General features: G+C 37.3%; 1 protein-coding gene across 3 annotated transcripts in view; it reads right to left on the bottom strand.

Annotated features, from left to right (window-relative positions):
- The window catches only part of LOC102827212 (chromosome unknown open reading frame, human C1orf27), a 57,269-nt gene that overhangs the window by 33,471 nt on the left and 790 nt on the right, over nucleotides 1–23,008 (bottom strand). For 2 of the 3 annotated variants that reach the window (XM_006872698.1, XM_006872697.1), the window contains exons 2-7: nucleotides 19,734–19,868; nucleotides 14,862–14,957; nucleotides 8,753–8,856; nucleotides 6,999–7,035; nucleotides 5,451–5,591; nucleotides 2,118–2,213 (exon numbers count right to left, since the gene is read on the bottom strand). In XM_006872698.1, the coding sequence (XP_006872760.1) occupies nucleotides 2,118–2,213; nucleotides 5,451–5,591; nucleotides 6,999–7,035; nucleotides 8,753–8,856; nucleotides 14,862–14,957; nucleotides 19,734–19,868 (609 nt within the window). The remainder of the gene's footprint in view (nucleotides 1–2,117; nucleotides 2,214–5,450; nucleotides 5,592–6,998; nucleotides 7,036–8,752; nucleotides 8,857–14,861; nucleotides 14,958–19,733; nucleotides 19,869–23,008) is intronic. The other variant, XM_006872699.1, reaches the window with a different exon arrangement.

Below are 23,008 nucleotides of genomic sequence, written 5' to 3' on the forward strand. Positions count from 1 at the left end.
CTCCCTGTGTATAATTGGCTCTTGTTCATATGGTATCACTTGAAATGACTGAACATTAACCATTTCCTTTTGATACAATGATTCTGTGTATTCCTTCCATCTTCTCTTGATGCATTCTGCATCATTCAATAATTTGCCCAGAGAATCTTTCAATAACAAAAATCAAGGCTTGAATTTTTTCTTCTGTTCTCCCAGCTTGAGAAATGCTGACCATGTTCTTCCCTTTTGGTTTTCTAGTTCCAAATCTCCGCATATTTTAAAACACGGTTAGGAGTCCCATATTTATTTGGGGGGAGGACACCATTTAATCCCTAACAACAGATACATATAACTCTGTGTACACTATATCAATGTATACACCTGAAAACCTTTGCTGTTGTTGTTAAAGGTGGTGTAGTCAGTTTCAACTCATAGGGACCATGAATATAATTTCCAAGGCTACAAATCTTTGAGCAGAAAACCTCATCTTTTTCCCATGGAGCTGCTGGAGGGTTCAAACTGCTAACTTTGTGGTTTGCAGAATAGTGTTTATCCTATAGAGCCACTGTGTTTATGTATATGATAAGGTTTTTGTGGGAGTTTTTTCTTATAATTTTTTTAAAAGCTTTTATTGCACATTGAGTTATAGATTGATTATATGGGAGAGCATCAGTTTTGCACTCATCCTGTCGTATTTCACATCATTGCAATGATTACAATCCTCTCCATGCATCACCATTCAACAATATTTGCTTCTATTCCCTCTGTTATTGTTTTTGGTTTTTGGGGATGTACATAAACAAACTCAGGAATGTATAATCATTCAAACAACTCAAGCGCACATTCTGCAAGCCTGGCTACAAGCACACAGCCTTTCTCTTTCCATGAGTCTAGAGTCCTCAGCTGTTCTTTCTCTCTATGCCATCATCTCTATAGTACCTAACAACAACAACTTAGCAATGAAACTGTTATCATGGGAGAACAGTATGTGGCCTTTAGTTTTAAATAAACATGTTACAATTCAGAGGACCTTCAGATTCTATGGCACTCTCTTTTTCAGGTTTGAGGATTCCAATTAAATCAAGAATAACCTGATTCACTATTTTCTGAGTAAAAAAATTCCTTTTACCTTAAAGACCTCAGAGCAAAAATGGGGGAGTAGTTAATCTTATAGTCCAGAAACAAAGGACCCTAGGACCATCAAGGGAGAAGAGCACAAGTGGAATGTGGGACCTTATCCAGACAAGCAGTGACACCAGAGATAGAGGCAGAGATGGGGACATGGAGAGAGGGAGCAGTTGAGGACTCTAGAATCATGGGAAAAGAGGGATTGAGAGCTGGCGACCAGGAGACAGACTTGCAGAATGTGCCCTTTGGTGGTGTAAATTATTATATATGCCTGAGTGTTTTTTTTGTTTCTGTTTTTTTAAAAAGAGCTAAAATGAATAGAGAGAAATACTGTTAACTTATGGTACAGGGTGGGTATTATAATCATTGTAATGAAACAAGGTAAATGATTTGTTGAATATAAAACTGATGATGCCCCGTAAACTTTTACTCAATTGACAATAAAAAATTTAAAAAAATAAAGACCTCAGAAATGAGAAACTCAAGCAGTCTTTAATTTACAATTACAATGGGTTCTGTTTCAATGACTCTGCTGCAAGTTGGATCTGATGTACGTTAAATATTTTTATTTCTTTTTAAAGTTTTCAGTATCATTGGCTTTTTTAGAGACATAGGATAAAGCAATGAACTACAAGGTTGATCTGAACCACAAGGTTCACAGTTCAAACTCACCAGCTGCTCACTGGAAACTCTCAACAGGGTTGAAATGACTCAACAGCATTTAACAACAACAACAACATATACATCCTATCTTTATTGTCTCTGAGGGTTAGAAACACAACATATAAAAGTATAGGCATGATGTCATCAACAAATTATGTTTTGTAACACACAACATATTGCTGATGATAAAATCTATAAACCAGAAAATAACAGATCATATATGTGGTTTGTTGAAACTGAAAAATACGTTGAGTCAGGGACTGTTTATAATTGTAATCTGTTTTTATGAACACAGGACTAAAGAACTAAATAATTTCATAAAAGAGATTAATTTTCTCTTAACTTACCTGTCCTTCTAGTAGGTCACAATTCTCATCTTTAGCTTGCCCATTAATCAAAAATATACCATTTTCTATTTGTTTGGCCCAGCGTACAAGTCCATTCTAAAAAACAGAACAAATTTCCTCAGGTATAAAGCCATCTAAATTAAACTTCAAATGCTCTACTTTATTCCACCAAATTACAACAAAATATTAAAACTTTCCGAGTATCATAAACTCTTTATTTAAATTCAATCTTTTGAATAAAAATAGTATAGCCTCGATATTTAGCACCATACCCATAGTTCATAAGGAGCTCTGGTAGCATAATGGTTATGAGTCAGGATGCTAACCTCAAGGTCAGCAGTTCAACACTACCAGCTGTTCTGTAAGAGAATGATGAGGCTTTCTGCTCCCGTAAAGATTTACAGCTCAGAAACCCTATGCAAGGTCGCTAAGTTGGAACCGACTCCACGGCACATCAGCACTACCCATATTTAATAGTTTTTGCTGTATTTCTTTCCTGACCTTTATCCTAAACTAACAATTATTATCATAGACTAAATTGATACTTCTTGTTATTGTTGTTAAGTGCCATTGAGTTGATACCAACTCATAGTGACCCTGTGCACAATGGAATGAAACACTGCCTGATCCTGGGCCAACCTCACAATCGTTGCTACATTTGAGCACATAGATGCTGTCACTGTGCCAATCCATCTCGCTGGAAGTCTTCCTATTTTTCTCCGACCCTACACCTTACCAAACATGTCTTTCTCCAGGGACTAGTCCCTCCTGACAATATGTCCAAAGTAAGATAGACAAAGTCTGAACATCCTGGCCTCCAAGGAGCACTTTTGGCTGTATTTTTCCCAACACAGATCTGTTGGTTCTTTTGGCAGCCCATGGCACTTTCAATATACTCTTCCACTACCATAACTCAAAGGCATCATTTCTTCTGCGGTCTTCCTTATTCACAGTCCAACTTTTGCATGCATATGGGGTTACTGAAAATCCGATGGCTTGGGTCAGGCGCACCTTAGTCCTCAAATTGACATCTTTGCTCTTCAACACTTTAAAAAGGTCTTGTGGAGCAGATTTGCCTAATGCAGCACATCGTTTGATTTCTTGATGCTACTTCCTTAAGTGTTGATGGTTGATCCAAGCAAAATGAAGTCTCTGATAACTTCAGTCTTTGTTTCATTGATAAGAATGTTGTTTATTGGTCCAGTGGTGAGGATTTTTGTTTTCTTTACATTGAGATGCAATCCATACTGAAGACTGTGCTCTTTGATCTTCATCAGTAAGTATTTTAAGCCCTCTTCACTTTCAGCAAAGGTTGTATCATTTGCATATCACAGATTGTTAATGAGTCTTCCTCCAATCCTGATGCCACATTTTTCTTCATATAACTCAGCTTCTAGGATTATTTGCTCAGCATACAGGTTGAATAAGTATGGTGAAAGAATACAACCCTGTCTCACACCTTTCCTTATTTTAAACCATTCATTGTTCCCTTGTTCTATTCTAACAGCTGCTTCTTGGTCCATGTACAGGTTCCTCATGAGCACAATTAAGTGTTCTGGAATACTCAAGACTTCACAATGTTGTCCATAGCTTGTCATGATCCACACAATCAAAAGCGTGTGCATAGTCAATAAAGCACAGGTAAACATCTTTCTTGTATTCTCTGCTTTTAGCCACGATCCATCTGATGTCAACAGTGAAACTCCTCGTTCTACAACCTCTTCTGAATCAGGCTTGAACCTCCAGAATGTCTCTGTCAATTTATGGCTGTAGGTGTTTCTGTAATACCATTAGTAAAATTTTACTCGCATGGGATATCAATGATATTGTCCGATGATTGCCGCATTTTGTTGGGTCACCTCTTTGGAATGGGCACAAATATGGATCTCTTTCAGTCAAATGGCCAGGTAGTTTTCTTACAAATTTCTTGGCATAGATGAGTGAGTGCCTCTAGTGCCGCCTCACTTTCTTGAATTATTTCAATTTTTATTCTATCAATTCCCAGTGCCTTGTTCTTTTCCAATTCCTTCAATATACTTTGTACTTCTTCCTTCATAATCACTGGCCCTTGATCATATGCTGCCTGTTGATATGGTTGAACACTGGCCATTTACTATTGGTATAGTGACTCTGTGTATTCCTTCCATCTTCTTTTTATGTTTTCTGTATCATTCAATAATTTGCCCTGAGAATCTTTCAATAACTAAAGTCAAGGCTTTAATTTTTTCTTCAATTCCTTAAGCTTGAGAAATGCTGAGCATGTTCTTCCCTTTTGGTTTTATAACTCCAAATCTTTGCACATTTCACTGTAATATCTGACCTTGTCTTCTTGAGCTGACCTTTGAAATTTTCTGTTCACTCTTGTTGTACCTCATTTCTTTCATTTGCCCTAGCATCTCTATGCTAGAAAGCAAGTTTCAGAGTCTCTTCTGACATCCATTTTGATCTTTTCCTTCTTTCTTGTCTTCTTAATATAACCTCTTGCTTTCTTTCTGTATGATGTTCTTGATGTCATCCTACAACTCTTTTGGTTTTCGGTCTTAAGTGTCTAATGCATCAAATCTGTTCTTCAGATGATCTCTAAATTCAGGTGGGATCTAGTCAAGGTCATAGTTTGGCTCTGGTGGCATTGTTTTCATTTTGTTCAGGTGCAGTTTGAATTTGCATATGAGCAACTGAGGGTCTGTTCCACAATCTGCCCCTGGTCTTGTTTTTGCTGGTATATGAAGCTTATATTGTTGTTGCCAAGTGCCATCATGTTAATACTGATTCACAGCAACCCTGTTAGGATTTTTGAGGAGTGACTGATGGGTCTGAACTGCTGGCCTTGTGGCTAGCAGCCCATTGCTTATGCTATAGTGCCACACCATCAAGTATGATAACGCAATATTTAATACAGAAAAAGGAAGCAAAACTCTATTTGCACGCTTCAGTGACAAGAAGTGATTTAGAAAATTATGAAATGAGATGAACAAAGGAATGGTACAGAAATGCAAAAAGACAAACAGAAGGATCAAAAGAAAGTAAAGAGACCATACAGTAAATCTAAAAGAATCACAATTTTAGAATATTACATATTTTTAAATTTAACTACATTTTAGGACTTCTGACTAATAAATATTTATTACATGCCTACTTTGCTAAATACACTACCATTATGACACTGTCTCACATCTAAAAAATAATTATAATCTGACTGGGGTATTATCAATTAGTTACTTATAAAATATTTTAATTTTTTGAGGATTATAAAATGAATGGCACAAAAAAACCAAAATAAAAGCAGACTTTCTACTCAACAAGTATTAAAGAAAATATATTGCACGCTGATACCTTCGTATTTTTCTCCAGAGTATAGTTGACAGAAGTACTAGAAAGTGGAATGTGAATATTAATGTGAACTGTACACTGTAAAGAAATCCATGAGGTTGAGAGTCCATTTTGATACTTCCACTCTGCTGGTCTTGCTGAACTCTTTAGCAGTGAGAAAGGGAAAAAAGCATGAAATAAGATGGGGTTTAGGTAAAGTACATGGATCAATAAAATATTATAAAACATATAAGATCTTCTTTCTATAACATAGTAGCCAATATATTTTGCCATATTCTTTGATTAAAGAGCTACAGATTAGAAGTAAATAAAACTGAGGCATATATTAAATTCAGTACTCTGCAGTACAATGCAGGTAATGTTAATACCCCTTTCCTCACTCTCCCTATGAGTGGCAGGAAGAAAAAGGTAAAAAATAAACATGTTTAAAAATCTGAAAAAAGTCTTCTGGTCCTCTGTCTGTCTTCTATAGCTTTAATACTGTCAATTCGTAAGTGTCTAATACAGAACAAATAATCACCGAGTGAACTCATAGGTGTCAGATCTTCTTTTTAAGTCCTGGTGGGGTGCTGCAGGCTAAGCACTGGACCACAAGGTTGGTTTGAACCACAAGGTAAGCGGTTCAAACTCACTAGGTGCTCCTTGGAAACCCTATACAAGGCTGCTATGAGTCTGAAGTGACTTGACGGCACTTAACAACAACAACGTAGAACATATAGTCACTGAGTAAACTCACAGGTACCAGATCTTCTTTTTGAATCTGGTTACATAGATACACAATCTAACAATGCATCTAATTAGCTAATTTGGAGAACTATAACTATGATTATTACACAGTCTCTTAATAATGTGCTAATCATATCTGAGGGTTGTGAAGAGTTTGAAGGAGAGATAGAAGGGGCTCAGAATTCTGATTTCTTTACCATCCATCTATATCTATATATCCAAGCACACATACTGATATGTCCTTGTTGCTGTTGTTAAGTGCCATCGAGTTGATTCCAACTCACACAAACCCTGTATAAGGTTTCCAATAAGAGTATGCAGCAATCATGGTAGCTTATTCAAATTAACTAATTAAATACATAGTTAGATTGTATACCTGTATACCTGTATAACCACATTCAAAACTGCTCTTCCTATTTTTGTTCAGTAAATGAAACTACATATTTCTATGACTTTCTTGTTTATGAAAATAGAGTTACAAAATTTCTAAGACTAGCTTCTGCTGATTACAAACAGTCTGCTTGCAGCAGTAGCTACTAAAAATCCTCAGACATGTTTACAACTAATCCCCCAAGTAAAAATACCAAACACATAAATAAGATGGGAGGAACTCGATGAAAATAATCTAACAATTAAAAATACACATTTTCCTCATATTCATTATTGCCTCTAATAAAATTAACATCATCAAAAAAGGGGGGAAGCTACAAGTGGCTGTGAATTTCCAGTGGTTAGTAAGAAATTAACAGTTATGTTTAAAGCTAATTTTAAAAATAAATTTTATTTAAAAATACCCAACATAGAAATATCTTTAATTTTTCTTACCTTTGGATCATGGATATCATAAGTTCGACAAAGTATTCTTTACTAGTTAAGGACAGAAATAGAAGTAATTCTTTGTAATCAAGAAAAAAAGAAAACAAGCACATTCACATAACAACTTTTGCAAAAGCCTATTTTATACACTTAAAGATATATGTTGTTGTCGTTAAGTGCCGTCAAGTCAGTTTTGATTCATAGGGATCCTGTATAGGGTTTTCAAAGAATAACTGGTGGGTTTGAACTTTTGACCTTGTAGTTAGCAGTCCAATGCTTATCCTGTAGTGCCACACCGGACTTCTAAAAAAATATACATATATGTATTTTATATATAAAGTAGGCTTTAAACACTTCTTGGAAAAAATCTATTATTTTTTTAATTCAATTTTTCCACGCACTTTTAAAAGCCCTGTTGTATATGTAGATATATGCATATATTATTAGGTGTATCATTATATATTTATATATACACATACAGGCTCTACTTATACTACCTGTGATGCCTGAACACCATTTCCTTCTATTTATAAAGCTTGCTAATGCCAATTAATATAACAGAAACACTTGTAAAATTTTCTCCAAATATACAACTTACATAACAGAAAGAGGAATACTGATTTGGATGGGGTAAAGCTTAAAACATTTCTTAGGTAAAAGGTCTTATATATGAACTTTGCAATAATACCACAAGAGTTGAAAACTTGCTTCTGAAGAAATAATTACTTTTCAAAATTTTGTCTTTGAAGTAATACTTTATTTGGCCCTTGGATTCCCACACTACATTGGTGACACAGCTTTTTACTTGTGAGCTACCATTGCCCTGATGTCCTAGTGTGGTGCTGTAGGATAAGCACTGGACTGCAAGGTTGGTTTGAACTGGAAGGTCAGCAGTTCAAACTCACCAGTCACTCCTTGAAAACCCTATACATAGTTGCTATGAGTCAGAACTGACTCAATGGCACTAAACCAACAACACAGATACACTGTACAATTTAAAGTGCAAGTTGACTTTGAATTTCTTGAAATCATCCAAGAAATTTTCATGACTTTTGATTAAAGGTTTGTGACACAAAATCCCAGTATAAGGCCTCCTTAGTGCCTCTCCTTTAAATTTTGCCAGGGCAAGGGTGTTGTGTTAACTGCTGTCGAATTGGTTTCAACTCAGAGTGACCCTCCATAGGGTTTTCAAAGAGCAGCTGGTGGGTTTGAACCGCTAATCTGTGGTTAGCAGTCCAGTGCTAATCCTACAGCACAGTTTATCTACAGTAATAAGAAATTAAAGGTTTCATATGACCATAGCATCAGTTTCCTTACTCTGTAAGTTAGGCATTTCTCATTCTCTCTACCGGAGTCCTAGTTTGGTGCTGTAGGATAATCACTGAACTGTAACCACAAAGTTGGCGGTTCAAACACCAGGTACTAGTTGAAAACCCTACACAGAGTTGCTATGAGTTGGAATTACCTCGATGGCACTTAACAACAACAGCAAGTGTATATAGGTATAGATAGCTGGTAAAGGAAGTCAAGATCCTAAGCCCCTGCTATCTCTCCTTCAAACTCTTCACAACCCTAAGATATGATTAGCACATTACTATACTATTATTATGAGCACTCTTAATTATGGGTCACTTAAAGAAAAACACACGTTTATTTTAAAAATGATGAGAATTCAATTAAATTTTGGAAAAATAAGTTATGCAGGAACATTATTTTGATAGTTGCCATATATTTTAAACAATAAACACTGAAATAAAAGATACTTTTTTGTAGAGGAGCAAATGTGAAGTATCACTCGTTCTGAGACTTCTTCTGTGAAACTCCACAGTCTTTTTTTACTCATGGACTTCTCAATTGCAAAGACTAGCTGAAGGAGAGAAAAACACACAGGGAATGAACGCAAAATGAAAAGAAGAAAAGTGAGTGTAAGAAAAAGGCAATTATAACGTCTGTGCAACAAGGTTGTATTCTTTCACCATACTTATTCAACCTGTATGCTGAGCAAATAATCCGAGAAGCTGGGTTCTATGAAGAAAAACATGGCATCAGGATTGGAGGAAGACTCATTAACAACCTGTGATATGCAAATGATACAACCTTTTTTGCTGAAAGTGAAGAAGACTTAAAATATTTACTGATGGAAATCAAAGAGTACAGCCTTCAGTATGGATTGCATCTCAATGTAAAGAAAACAAAAATCCTCACCATTGGACCAATAAACAACATTCTTACCAATGGAGAAAAGACTGAAGTTGTCAAGGACTTCATTTTTTGGGGATCAACTATCAACACTCACGGAAGCAGCAGTCAAGAAATCAAACGACGTATTGCATTAGGCAAATCGGCTGCACTAGACCTTTTTAAAGGGTTGAAAAGCAAAGATGTCAACTTGAGGACTAAGGTGTGCCTGACCCAAGCCATGGTATTTTCAATAACCTCATATGCATGCGAAAGCTGGACAGTGAATAAGGAAGACTGTAGAAGAATTGATGCTTCTGAGTTACGCTGTTGGACAAGAATATTTAAAGTGCCATGGGCAGCCAAAAGAAGAAACAGATCTGTGTTGGAAGAAGTGAAGCCAGAGTACTCCTTGGAGACCAGGATTGCCAAACTTCATCTCTCATACTTCGGACATATTGTCAGGAGGGACCAGTCACTGGAGAAGGATATCATGTTTGGTATGGTGGAGTGTCAGAGAAAGGGAGGAAGACCCCCACTGAGATGGATTCGCAAAGTGACAGCATCAATGGGCTCAAGTGTGGCAACAATAGTTAGGTTGGCACAGGATCGGGCAATGTTTCATTCTGCTGTGCAGAGGGTCGCTATGAGTCACTACCAACTCGATGGCGCCTAACAACAACAACAACTAACTGGCTTGATGGCACCTATTAGCCATAAGCCCCCCATCTACTCTTAAAATGCCATAACTGTATCATTAATTTTCTTTTCTTCAAAACATGCCTGAAGCTTTGACTGAAAATATGAATACATAAGTATTATACTCAAGATATCCAAATAAGAACGGCAGCTGACAGCACCTGCCTCCGCCATCTTAAGAATTCATGAATGGCTTTTGAGACAAGAAAATATACTTGCATTGCCTAAATCTACTATGGAAACAAAAGTACGTTTTTATTTTAGTTTTGTCCTATTTTTATGACCAATGTACAATCATAGAGAATCTCCCACTTTACAGGTGGTCAGAGCCACTCGGAGGTTGTTAAGCTCCGGGGAGGAGCTATATACAATAACCCCACGTGGGCAGGCTTGCCTCCAAATCTGCAAAGTACATCCTGACCAGGCCTAGATTGGCTGTCACTAGGAGATGGAGTTGAATTGACTCATGGGGTAGAGAAAAAAATGGGAGAAAAAAAAAAGAAAGGAGGTGAGCAATCTGTATAGGTCTGCTGGACCCAGCGTGACCATTTAAACTTTCTCATGTGGTTGCAAAGGCAACAGGTCAGTAGGTGGCACAGTACATTTCTTATTGGTGGAGAAAAAGTCAGTGACTTTCATAGTTTGCTGTGTTGGCTTATTTTTTGTTTGTTTTCCTTCTTGCATCATACAACAGGAGACAGCAATTATGGCCACACAGTCAAGCCACAGCTGTAGTTTCTATAGTCCCACCAACTTGGCATGAGATAATACCAGCTGCTATACACCAGAGCAGCGACTAAAACCAGCACATTGAAACTCACTCTGAATTGAACTATATGAACAGTGAACAGAGAAGCTCATCTCCTGATCATACCCAACAGAAGGCAACGTTCACCAAATTACTACAAATCCAAAAACCACCACAATGACTAGAAAGCAGCAGAACATTTCTGTTCACAAGAAGAAACAAGACAGAGCAGATCAAGCAAACAAACAAACCAACGGGAAAAGCTAGAAAGTGCTTTTGAGGAAGACAAGGCTCTGAGTTACCTGAAAAAGCATTCAGGAGAATGATATTGAGGTACATCCAAATATTTCACAGAAAGTTTGAGAAAACAGGAAAATTCAGAAAAGTGTTACAGGAACAATCAAACAAAATAGATACAGCATTGGATACAATAAAAAACCTGCAAACAAAAATCCAGAAGGTCAATACTAAAATATCAGAAATGGACAATACACTGAAAAGGTCAAGGAATAAAATGGAAGCAAGAATTAATAAACTTGAAAATAAATCTCTCAATGTTAGTAACATAGAAGAACAACAAGAAAAAATAATGGAAAAATCTGCAGTAAGCCTAAGGTTCATGTTGGACAACATGAAGAGGAATAATCTATGGGTGACTGAAATTCCACAACAGGAGTAAAGTAAGAAAACCACAGAAAAGATAGTCAAAGAGCTTCTGGAAGAAAATTTCCCTAACATCATGAAAGAGGAAATGATTAGTATTCAAGAAGCTGAACGAACTCTAAGCAGGATAGACCCCAAAAGAAAATCACCAAGACATATCATAATCAAACTCTTCAAAATTATAGACAAGGAAAGAATCTTGAAAGTAGCTCAATAAAAACGAAATGTTACCTAAACTAGAAAAACTGTCCCTTAAATATGATGGTGAAATTAGAACATTTACAAATAAACAGAACTTAAAGGAATTTGTAAAATCCCAAGTCAATTTTTCCGAAAATACAAATGGGAGTCATTTGAACTGAAAACTAGCAACAGCAGATAACAAACCTAGATTGACATATACAGCAGCACAGCCCAGAATTCCATCCAGATATAGAAGTATCCAGAATAAAACAAACCTACACGACTGAAGAGAGTGAATCAGAGATACCAGTTTATAATGAAGACAACTGTAGAGCAAGAAGAGGGAAAAGTATTGTTACAGCACAGGAAAAAAATGTGGAACTAAGAAACTAGCAGCACTACACATGCAAAAAAAACCCACAGCAAAATGACTGCTGTCAATTCAGACCTATTGATAATTACACTGAACACCAATGTATTAAATGTACCAGTCTAAAGACTGGATAAGGAGCTCTGGTAGCGTAGTGGTTACGAATCGGGCTGCGAACCTTAAGGTCAGCGGTTCGAAACTACCAGCCGCTCCACGGGAGAAAGATGAGGCTTTCTACTCCCGTAAAGATTTACACCCTCGGAAACCCTGTACAGGGTTGCTATGGGTCGGACCCGACTCGATGGCACTTAACAACAACAACAACAAAAGACTGGATAAAAATAAAGGATCCTTCAGTATGCTGTCAACAATAGACACACCTTACACTCAAAGACAAAGATTATTACAAAGTTAAAAGATGGAAAAAAATACATCAAGCTAATTGCAGTAAAAAAGGACATCATCTCATGATTAAAGGGTTAACTGAACAAAAGAACATTCCATAATAAATATGTTGCTCCCAATGAAAGAGCCTCAAAGTACGTAAGTCAAACCCTAATAGAATTGAAGAAAGAAATAGACAACTCTACAATAATAATGGGTGATTTTAATACACCACTTTTTATAGAACAGACCATGTGTTAGGACACAAACCAAGTCTCAATAAACTTAAAAACATCAAAATACTACAAAGCATCTTCTCAGATCACAATGCTATAAAATTAGAAATCAGTAATATGAAAATCAAAGAAATAACAACAAATACATGGAAACTGAATAACACTCAGCTTAAAAGTAGAACAAATAAAGATTTAAATAAAGGTTGGAAAAAAATTATCATGCTAATGGCAATCAAAAATGAGCACGAGTGACAATATTAATTTCTGAAAAAATAGACTTCAATGCAAAAAACGAGCATAAGAGACAATGAAGGGCATTATCTCATGATGGAAGGGTCAATTGAACAAGAGGTCATGACCCTAATAATTATTTATTCTCCTGATGAAAGAGCCTCAAAATACATAAACCAAACTCAAATAAAACTGAAGAAGAAATAGACAGTACTAATAGTGTTGCTGTTAAGTGCCATTGAGTCTGTTCGGACCCATAGCAACCCTATTTAGGGTTTCTGAGGAATGGTTGGTGAGCTAGAACCACAGGCCTTGCAGTTCAAACCTACTTTGCAGTACAGTGCATTAACCCACAGCACCACAACAGGACTCCAGGATTCCAATAATAGTTGTTGTTAAGGGCCATCAAGTCAGTTCCAACCCATAGCGACCCTGTGTAAAATGGTTTCCAAGAGGTGGCTGGGGAGCTTGAGCTGCCAACCGTGCTGTTCAAACTGACTTTGAAGTCCAGCACATTAATCCACAGCACCACACCAGGATTCCACAATAATAATAGGAGATCTAAATGCACCTCTGTGTCTTTTTTGAGTTTCTTTCTTGTTGGTCTGTCATTTTTTTTTTTTTTTTTTGACAGTAACAGCTGTTGTTGTGAAGGGCCGTGGAGTAGGTTCCGACCCATAGCAACCATGTATAGAGTTTCCGAGGAGCAGCTGGTGAGCTTGAACTGCCGGCCTTGCAGTTCAAAGGCTTTATAGTCTGGCACATTAATCCACAGCACCACACCAGGACTCCGTAGGAGATCTTAATACACCACTGTCATAAAATGACAGACCAACGAGACAGAAACTCAACAAAGACCAAAGACACACAGGAAGTAAACAACAAAAATCAATCAACTTGAACTCAATAGATTTACACAGAGCACTGAAACAGTAGCATGTTACACATTCTTTTCTAGGGCACATTCCCCAAAATAGACTATATGGTAGGCCACAACTAAGTCTCAATAAATTTAAAAACATCAAAAGACTACAAACCATCTTCTCAGATCACAATGATATAAAATTATAAACAACAATAGTAAGAGCAAGGAAACAAAATCAAATTCACGGACACTGAATAGCATCTTGCTTAAAAGCCACTGGGTAACAGAACAAATAAAAAAGAACATAAATTTTTTTTTTCTTGAAGCAAAAGAGAATGAAAACACAAAATACCAAAATCTTTGGGGCACAGTAAAGCAGTGCTTAGAGGGTAATTTATAGCAATAAATGCACATATCTACAAAGCGGCAGCAAAATCAATACATTAAAACAACATCTCCGACTATTGGATTAGAGCAGAAATAAATGAATAAAAACAAACAATGAAAGAGTCAATCAACAAAACAAGAAGCTAGTTCTAGGAAAGGATTAATATTGACAAACCATTGGAAAATCTAACAAAAGAAAAGTAGAAGAACATGCATAATAAATGACATGGGTGAAGTCACAATTCCAAGGGAAATAAAAAGGATAATAATAGAATACTATGAAGACTTGTACTCCAATAAATTTGAAAATCTGGACGAAATGGATAGAATTTTAGAAAAGCACAACCTACCTAAACTAACACAGTGTGAAGCAGAAACCTAGAACAGACCTATAACAAAAGAAGAAATTGATCAGGTCATTAAAAAACACCCAACAAAAGAAAGTCCAAGCCCAGATGGCTTTACTGGAGAATTTTACCAAACATTCAGAGAAGAGTTGACACCAATTTTACTAAAATTATTCTAAAACAAAGAAAATGATGGAAAACTCATCAATACATTTTATGAAGAGCACAACCCTCAGACCAAGACCAGAGAAGAACATTACTATAACAAGAAAATTATATACCAATAACCCTCATGAACATAGATGCAAAAATTCTCAACAAAATTCTAGCCAATAAAGTTAAATAGAAGAGACTCTGTAAAGTGGAGGATCACTGAAAAAGAGGAAGAACCCCAATGAGACGGACTGGCATAGTGCCAGCTGTGATTGGCTCAAGTGTAACAACAATTGTGAGGATGGCACAGGACTGGGCAGTGTTTCGTTCTGCTGTCATAGGGTTGCTATTAGTTGAAGCTACTCAATGGCAATTAAAAGAATACATAATTCTCATCATATTAAGAATTTTTGACAGATCAGACTTACTCTGCGTAGAACATTTTGAAAATCACTCGCCAGTTCTAAAGTTGTAACGATAAATACTCCAAGAACTAAAAGTCCCCCTGGTAGCATTCTGGAAACCTGAAAATACAGACATAATATTAGTTAACACAAGCATTTACAGTGATATGTAATCCTTTCTATTTGGGAATCTAATACAGCAAATAATTACTGAGTATGAACTCATAAGCACATCGTTGAGGTGAGTTTTTTAAAAAACTGACAATATTAAGAAACAAATGGTAACTAAATTGAATGGGGTCTTATTACTTTTATTATCTTTCTAGAGTGTCCTTAAAGCTTTACAATACGTGATGGATTGAATTCGTTTTGCATGGAGCAAAAAAATGAATTTTAGGGGCCAAAGGAAGAAATGTTATAGATTGGATTATATCCCCTAAAATATATACTATAAATTATAACTTCTATGAGTGTAGAGTGTTGTTACAGATTATAATCTCATCCGGGATGGGCTGCCTTTGTTATGTTAATGTGACTGGATTAATGTAGGGTGTATCTTGAGTCAATTTATTTTCAGATATAAGAGAGACCTGGTGTGGCACTGTGGGTTAATGCCTTGGACTACAAAGTCAGTTTGAACTGCAAGGTCGGTGGTTCAAGCTCACCAGGTGCTCCTTGGAAACCCTACACAAGGTCAGAACGACTCAATGGAACTAAACAACAACAACAAACAAATGTGGTGCTATAGGATAAGGAGTGGACTGCAAACCACAAGGTCAGAGGCTCAAACCCACCAGCTGCTCCTTGGAACCCTATACAGGGTCACTATGAGTGGGAACTGACTTGAGAGCACTTAACGATAACAACAAACAAATGAGTAGAAGCATAAATGGGAAGCCAATGCCAAGCAAAGGAAGAGCCTCCAAGAACAGAATCTCAAAGAGACAAGGATCATCTTCCAGATATGACAGAGAAAGCCTTCCCTTAGGACAAGCACCTAGAATTCAGCCATCCAGTCTCCTAAACTATGAGAAAATAAATTCATGTTTGTTAAAGACACTCTATCCACCTGTCAGTTTGTTATAGTGTGGTGGTTTGTGTGTTGCTGTGATAACTGGAAACAGTGCTACCGGTATTTGAAATACCAGCAGGGTCACCCATGGTAAGCAATTTCAGTGGAGCTTCCAGACTACGACAGACTAGGAAGAAGGAACGGTGGACCACTTCTGAATGGTTAGTCTCAGAAAACCTTATGAATAACAAAGAACATCATCTGATATACTGTCACAAGGTGAGCCTCTCAATTAGGAAGGCACTCAAAATGCAACTAGGGAAGAGCTGTCTACTTAAGAGTAGAGTTGACGTCAATGACGGATGGAGCAAAGATTTGGGGACCTTCATTTGCTGATGGAGCATAACTCAAAATGAGAAGAAACAACTGCAAACAGTCATTAATAATCAGGATTTAGAACACACAAATAAATCTAGGAAAATTGAAAGTTGTCAAAAATGAAACAAAACACATAAAGATCAATATCCTAGGCATTGTTGCTGCTGTTAAGTGTCACTGAGTCAGTTCTGACCCATAGTGACCATGCACAGTGTTTCTGAGGAACGATTGGTGAAGCTGAACTGCTGATCTTTTGGTCCAAACTGACTTTGCAGTCCAGCACATTAACACACAGTGCCACACCAGGACTCCTAGGCATAGCTGGGATGAAATGGTATTGGCTATTTTGAATTGAACAATTATACAGGAACAACAAATTGAAGAGGAATAGATTCACATTCCTCATCAAAAAAGCATATTTAATGCTCTGTATTGAAGTACAATGCTGTCTGTTATCATAATATCCATAGTGCCTTAAAGGAAGACCAGTTAATACCATTACTATTCAAATTTACACATCAACCACTAAAGCAAGTGATGATGAAACTGAAGAATTCTACCAACTTCTTCAGTCTGAAATTCATCAAACATGCAATCAAGACTCAATGATAATTAATGGTTATTGGAAAAAGGAAGTTGAAAACAAAGAGGAAGGATCAGTAGTTGGATATTTCATCATCCAGATGCAATGCTGAAAGCACTCATTCATCTATGCCAGGATATCTGGAAGATAACTACCTGAATTAACCAATTGGAAGATATCCATATTTGTGCCCATTCCATAGAAAAATGATCCAACAGAATGTAGAAACGACTGAACCGTATCATTGATATAACAAATTTGCCTGAAGATAATTCAAATATAGTTGCAGCAGTACACTGTAGGGAACTGTCAGTCAGATGGAACTTGGCAGAAAGTAGACAATAACAGAAAGATGTTTACCTGTGTTTTACTGACTATTCAAAGGCATTTTACTGTGTAAATAAAAATAAATACGGCTAACACTGAGAATTTCAGCATAGTTAACTGTGCTCAGGATGAACCTGTACACGGACTAGACAGCAATCATTTGAACAGAACAAGGGCACACTGATTAGTTTAAAATCAGGAAAGGTATGAGGTTAGGGTTGTATCATTTTAATATACTTATCCAATCTGTATGCTGAGCAAATACTCTGTAAAGTTGGACTATAATGAGATCATGGCATCAGAACTGAAAGAAGACTCATTAGCAACTTGTGATATGCAGTTGATATAACCTTGGTGGAGCGAAGAGGGCTTGAAGTACTTACTGATGAGTATCAAAGACTATATAGCCTTTAGTATGGACTATACCTCAATAGATAGAAAACAAAACTTTGTGAGCATATATTTATGTGTGTGTGAGAGATACACACATAAATATATGGAAAAAAGCAACGCCTTGATAAACAGAGAAACAATTGAAGTTGCTAAGATTTCATTTTACTTGGATCCACAATGTCCATGAAAGCAGCAGTCAAGAAATGAAACAGTGGATGTATTACACTGAGCCATCTGCTGTAGAGTGTTTCAAAAATTAAATAAATGCCTCTGGATTAAAGTATATCTGACTCAAACCATGGTATTTTCAATTGCCTCATACACATGTGGAAATTGAACAATGAATAAGGAAGACTGAAGAATTGGTGCAATTATGAAATTATGAAGAGTACTGAAAATACCATAGACTGTTAGAGCAACAACATATCTGTCTTGAAAAAAAGTACAGCTAGAATTCTCCCTAGGAGTAGGATTTTGAAATAGGTCTCCTTGGTCTGTCATGTGCATGGAGTGAAACTGGCATACCCCTGAATTTGTAAACTGTGGGTGTTCTGCAATGATAATCAGAAGGGAAAATATTTAGTGTCAAAGCCCTGCTAGAAACTTAACCTTCCTCTTAGAAAATAAAAGCTGCACGCACATTGCAAAGCAATCAAATAATTTTACATGCAGAGTTGGAAACAATAGGGGCCTGCTCAAAGATGGTGGGTGATCACATGACTTTGAATTTTTGTCACTCCACAGTCCTGACAATAATCCAATCTCCTGTTATCACGCTCCTGAAAGGGCTCACTACATCTATATAGAGTTTCTAAGAGTAGCTGACATTAGTTATTTTCTAAATTATTGGTTAGACTCCTTCTCAAAATATGAGGGTGCTTCAAAAAATCATGGAAAAACTTTCATTATCTTTTAATTCCGTTTTTCCACGAACTTTCTGAAGACCTTTCCAAGCTTTCTTCCTCTCTCCCCCTTACTTTAGGGAGCACTGAATCTCTAGCACGGAACTATTTTCAACTCAAAACAATCCACACTCCTTAGGATTGTATTCAAAACCATCCATGAACCAGTCACTTTTAGTTTTTTGTCCAGTTATAGTCTTCTACATATGCTGCCACACACACATATAGCTGTTGTTAAGTGCAGTAGAGTCAGTTCCAACCCATAGTGTTCCTATACAGGCTTTCCAAGGTTGTAAATCTTTGCGAGAGCAGAAAGCCTCATCTTTCTCCCTCCCTCACACACACACATAAACATATGCACACAAATATTACAGTATTTTTTTCTGGATGATGGAAATTTAGACAATTTTAATTTGCTTCCTTTTATTTGGGGGTACTGATCAAATTTCTTTAAATATGCATGAAGTATTATTATTATTTTTTCTTTTTTATAAAAGCCTTGTTGAGCTATAAAATTCATAACAGTACTATAGCATAAAGTTCAGCCTTTTGAAGTCTGAAGCTAGGAGTACATTATTATACAAATGGAATTGTGCCACCATCACTAGTCTCTCATTTTGGAGCATCTCCATCATCCTACAAAGACACCTTATACCCATTAGTAAGGAGCTCTGGTAGCGTAGTGGTTATGAATCAGGCTGCCAATCTCACGGTCAGCAGTTCGAAATACCAGCTGTTCTGTGAAAGAAAGATGAGGCTTTCTGCTCCTGTAGAGATTTACAACCTCAGAAACCCTATGAAGGGTCTCTATGAGTCAGAACCGACTCCACGGCACATAAAAACAACAACATACCCATTAGTATTTTCTTCCCATTAACCCTTGCTCATCACATGAATTGTTTTTAGAAGAAAGAAAATGCTTTCTTAAAACTACACACATGCAATCAACAAAATAAGCAATATAATCATGGATGATGCAGAGCAGAAAACAGGAACACAGTGGTTACAAGTTGGTCTGCTAATCTCACTGTCAGCAGTTTGAAACTACCAGAGGTTCCATGGGAGAAAGATGAGGCTTTCTGCTCCTGTAAAGATTTACAGCCTTGGTAACTCTATACCGGGTCGCTATGAGTCAGAAACGACTCTAAGGCACATAATCACCACCACCACCATGCAAATTTTAAAATCTTAAGAATGAGTACCCTAAAATCCTAGTCAAATAGTTTGAGTTTGTTAAAATGCTTTTATTTGTTAATCAAATAAACATAAACTTAACTATATAAAGAGTATAATATGATGACCTGGTTGGCATGCTCTGTGGCCCATTCTTCATCCAAGATGTCTGACTTAACTTTGGGATGGCTGAGGCTCTCATTTTGTTCCTCTTTGGGTGGTGTTCTTGTGGCAAGAATCACATAATCCTTTTGTGAAGAACACTTGAAAAAAACAGAAAAGCTGTTAGAGGGAAATCTGATTACAGAAAGTATAGCTCTAATTGCACATATCAAGTGAGCATTATTTGTTCGTACCCATATCATAATGGAAGGAGCCCTGGTGGTAAGAACAATTAAATCCTCCACTGCTAACCAAAAGGTTGGCAGTTCGAAGCTACCCAGAAAGACCTGTCAATCTGTTTTTGTAAAGATTACAGCAAAGAAAACCCTACATAGTACAGTTCTACTCTGAGACATGGGGTCTTTAAGAGCCAAAAATCAACTCAAAGGCACCTAACAACAACTTATCATTCTATCAAATCCACAGGGAAACCATTTCTCACTACGCTTTATAAGGCTTTCCTTATATGTTGTTCATCTTTTAATGTATGGATACCAGCTCCTTATTTATTTGGATATTCTGAATGTGGACGTGAAAATCAACTCAACGGCAACTAACAACAATTAATATCATAATTAAACCCACAGGGAAACCAATTCTCATTATAGCTTTACAAGATTTTCCCTAAATACTGTTCATCTTTCAGTGTATGGATATCCTTAATGTGGATTCCATAGTTCTTACAAATGATTTCCTGAATGAGCAAAATAATTACATGAAAGGTACTTTGCTTAGTAATTTTCTAATTATTATACATATTTTCTATATAACCCATTCTTACTTCAATTATATAAGTCCTTGAGAGCTAGTGTTTTTTAAAGTAATTGCCCAAATCTGTTCCATTTTGTGTTGATTTTTAAGGTTACTTCTAAGAGGAACACTGTTATTGTTGTTAGGTACCCTTAAGTCAGAACTGACAGAGCAACCTTATGCATAACAGAATGAAACACTGCACAGTCCTGTGTCATTCTCATATTTGCTATGCTTGATCCCACTGGCAGGTATGTAATACCCTCATTTATGTGATTTTAAGTTATAAGCCAGTTAGTTGTTAAAGTATTCAGGGTGGTTCAAACTCACCAGCAGCTTCTTGCAAATTCAACACAGGGTCACTATGAGTGGGAACTGACTTGACAGCACTTAACCATAACAACATAAGTATCTTTGAGGAGCCTAGTGTGGCGCTATAGTATTAACTCTGGAATGTTAATCTCAATGTTGGTAAATGATACTAATGAAATTGTTCAATGACTTCCCAATTTAGTAGGGTTCCCGAGGAGCAGCTGGTGAGTCTGAACCTCTGACTTTGTGGTCCAATGCTTTATCCTACAGCAACACACCAAGACTCTGTGACAGAAATGGTGGTGGTGGTGGTGGTGTTAAGTGCTGTGGAGTCAGTTCAAACTCATAGCGACCCTATGTAGGTAGGGTTTCTAAGGAACGGCTGGTGAGTTTGAACCTCCAACCTTGTGGTTTAAACCAAACTTGTGGTCTAGCGCATTATCCTATAGCGCCACACCAGGTCCATGATAGGTTTGTTGTTGTTGTTAAGTGCCGTCTAGTCAGTTCCGACCCATAGCGACCCTGTACAGGGTTTCCGAGGGTGTAAATCTTTACGGGAGTAGAAAGCCTCATCTTTCTCCCGCGGAGCGGCTGGTAGTTTCGAACCGCTGACCTTAAGGTTCGCAGCCCGATTCGTAACCACTATGCTACCAGAGCTCCTACATGATAGGGTTAAGGATGCTATATTCCACCCTGACTCTGCCAAAAGTCTGAGGGAGCAGAGTTGCCATCCCAATGGGCCTGGAAGGCTGAGCTGAAGCCCTGGGTTGAGGGGCCAATACCTAGAGTCTAAAGGCAGGGCCATTCCCTAGATAGTCTCAGAGAACAGAGTGCTGTGATATTTTGAAGCCCTGAGATCTAATGTAAATTGTTCTGTTGGGTTTTTAAGTTGCTTCATAGCTGTTACACCTTTTCTTACCAATTGCTCCCAATTGATAATGAAAATATTTAACTTGTGTGTGTTCCACCATTGTACTTCAGAAAGAGATAACCTGTATTCTGAACTCCACAGATAAAGAATTTTTCCCCAGGTTGGAATTTAGACATGAAAGATTTGGGGGATGATATGATCACTATGAGTCAGAACTGACTCCACAGTACTTAACAAAAAAAACCACAAAAATGATCCGGTGAAATAAAGTGCTTTGAATGGGCAAGTCATGAATTTGGATGGGGAGAAGCGTGGAATACCATGGATAGAATTGTGTCCCCCAAAATATGTGTCAACTTGACTGGCCCATGACTTTCAGTGGCTTGGCAGTTATGTGATTTGATATGATAAACCAATCACCTTTACGAGAATTAACAGTGGGATATATAGCACCTTTAATCCTGTCACAGCCCTGATGGGATGTAACGGTAGTTTCCCTGGGGTGTGGACTTCGACAAGTTTTTATTTTACAAGAATTAAAAGGGCAGAGGAACCAGTTGAAAGAGACTACCACTAAAGCTTGTAGGGGAGCAAGTTCCTATGCTGGGAATCTAATAAATTCGGGGGGAAAAACATGGAGATCTATAAGGAATGCTGGGACTGCGCATGCCGAAAAGAAACAAGGACCTTCTATCTAAACTTCGAGCCAATCGCAATAAAGGTTGCCCTTAGAGACGGCACAGTAAATCCAGACATCTAGAAATACTTGTGATGTTTCTGTTAGAGCAGCAAAATTTAACTAAGATAACTCCCTTCTCTCCCTTCCAAACTAACACTAAGAATATATATAAAGAAAAGAAATCAGGTAGCTTAATATGATAGCACTGGACTACAAACCATACCGTTGGTGGTTCGAGCCCACCAGATGCTCTATGGGAGACAGACGAGGCTTTCTAACCCTGCAAAAGATGTACAGCCTCTAACACCCTCCCTATACAGGGTCACAAGAAGTAGAACTGATAAATGGCACTTAACAACAGCCCATGTAACAAAGATAAAACCACTGTCACAGTCTAAAATAAAAGACTAGAATAGGAATGAAATCATCAAAAGAATTGAATAACCAGACATTTACAAATGGTAGAGGAGAATACAACACACTTTGGAAGGGCAAAATAGTGCAAATAAACTGTTAAAATGCTAATTTTGGGGGCGAACCTTAAGGTCAGCGGTTCGAAACTACCAGCCGCTCTGCGGGAGAAAGATGAGGCTTTCTACTCCCGTAAGGATTTACACCCTCGGAAACCC

The sequence above is a fragment of the Chrysochloris asiatica genome, unplaced genomic scaffold, assembly GCF_000296735.1.
Source record: "Chrysochloris asiatica unplaced genomic scaffold, ChrAsi1.0 scaffold00210, whole genome shotgun sequence".
Taxonomy (NCBI): Eukaryota; Metazoa; Chordata; class Mammalia; order Afrosoricida; family Chrysochloridae; genus Chrysochloris; species Chrysochloris asiatica.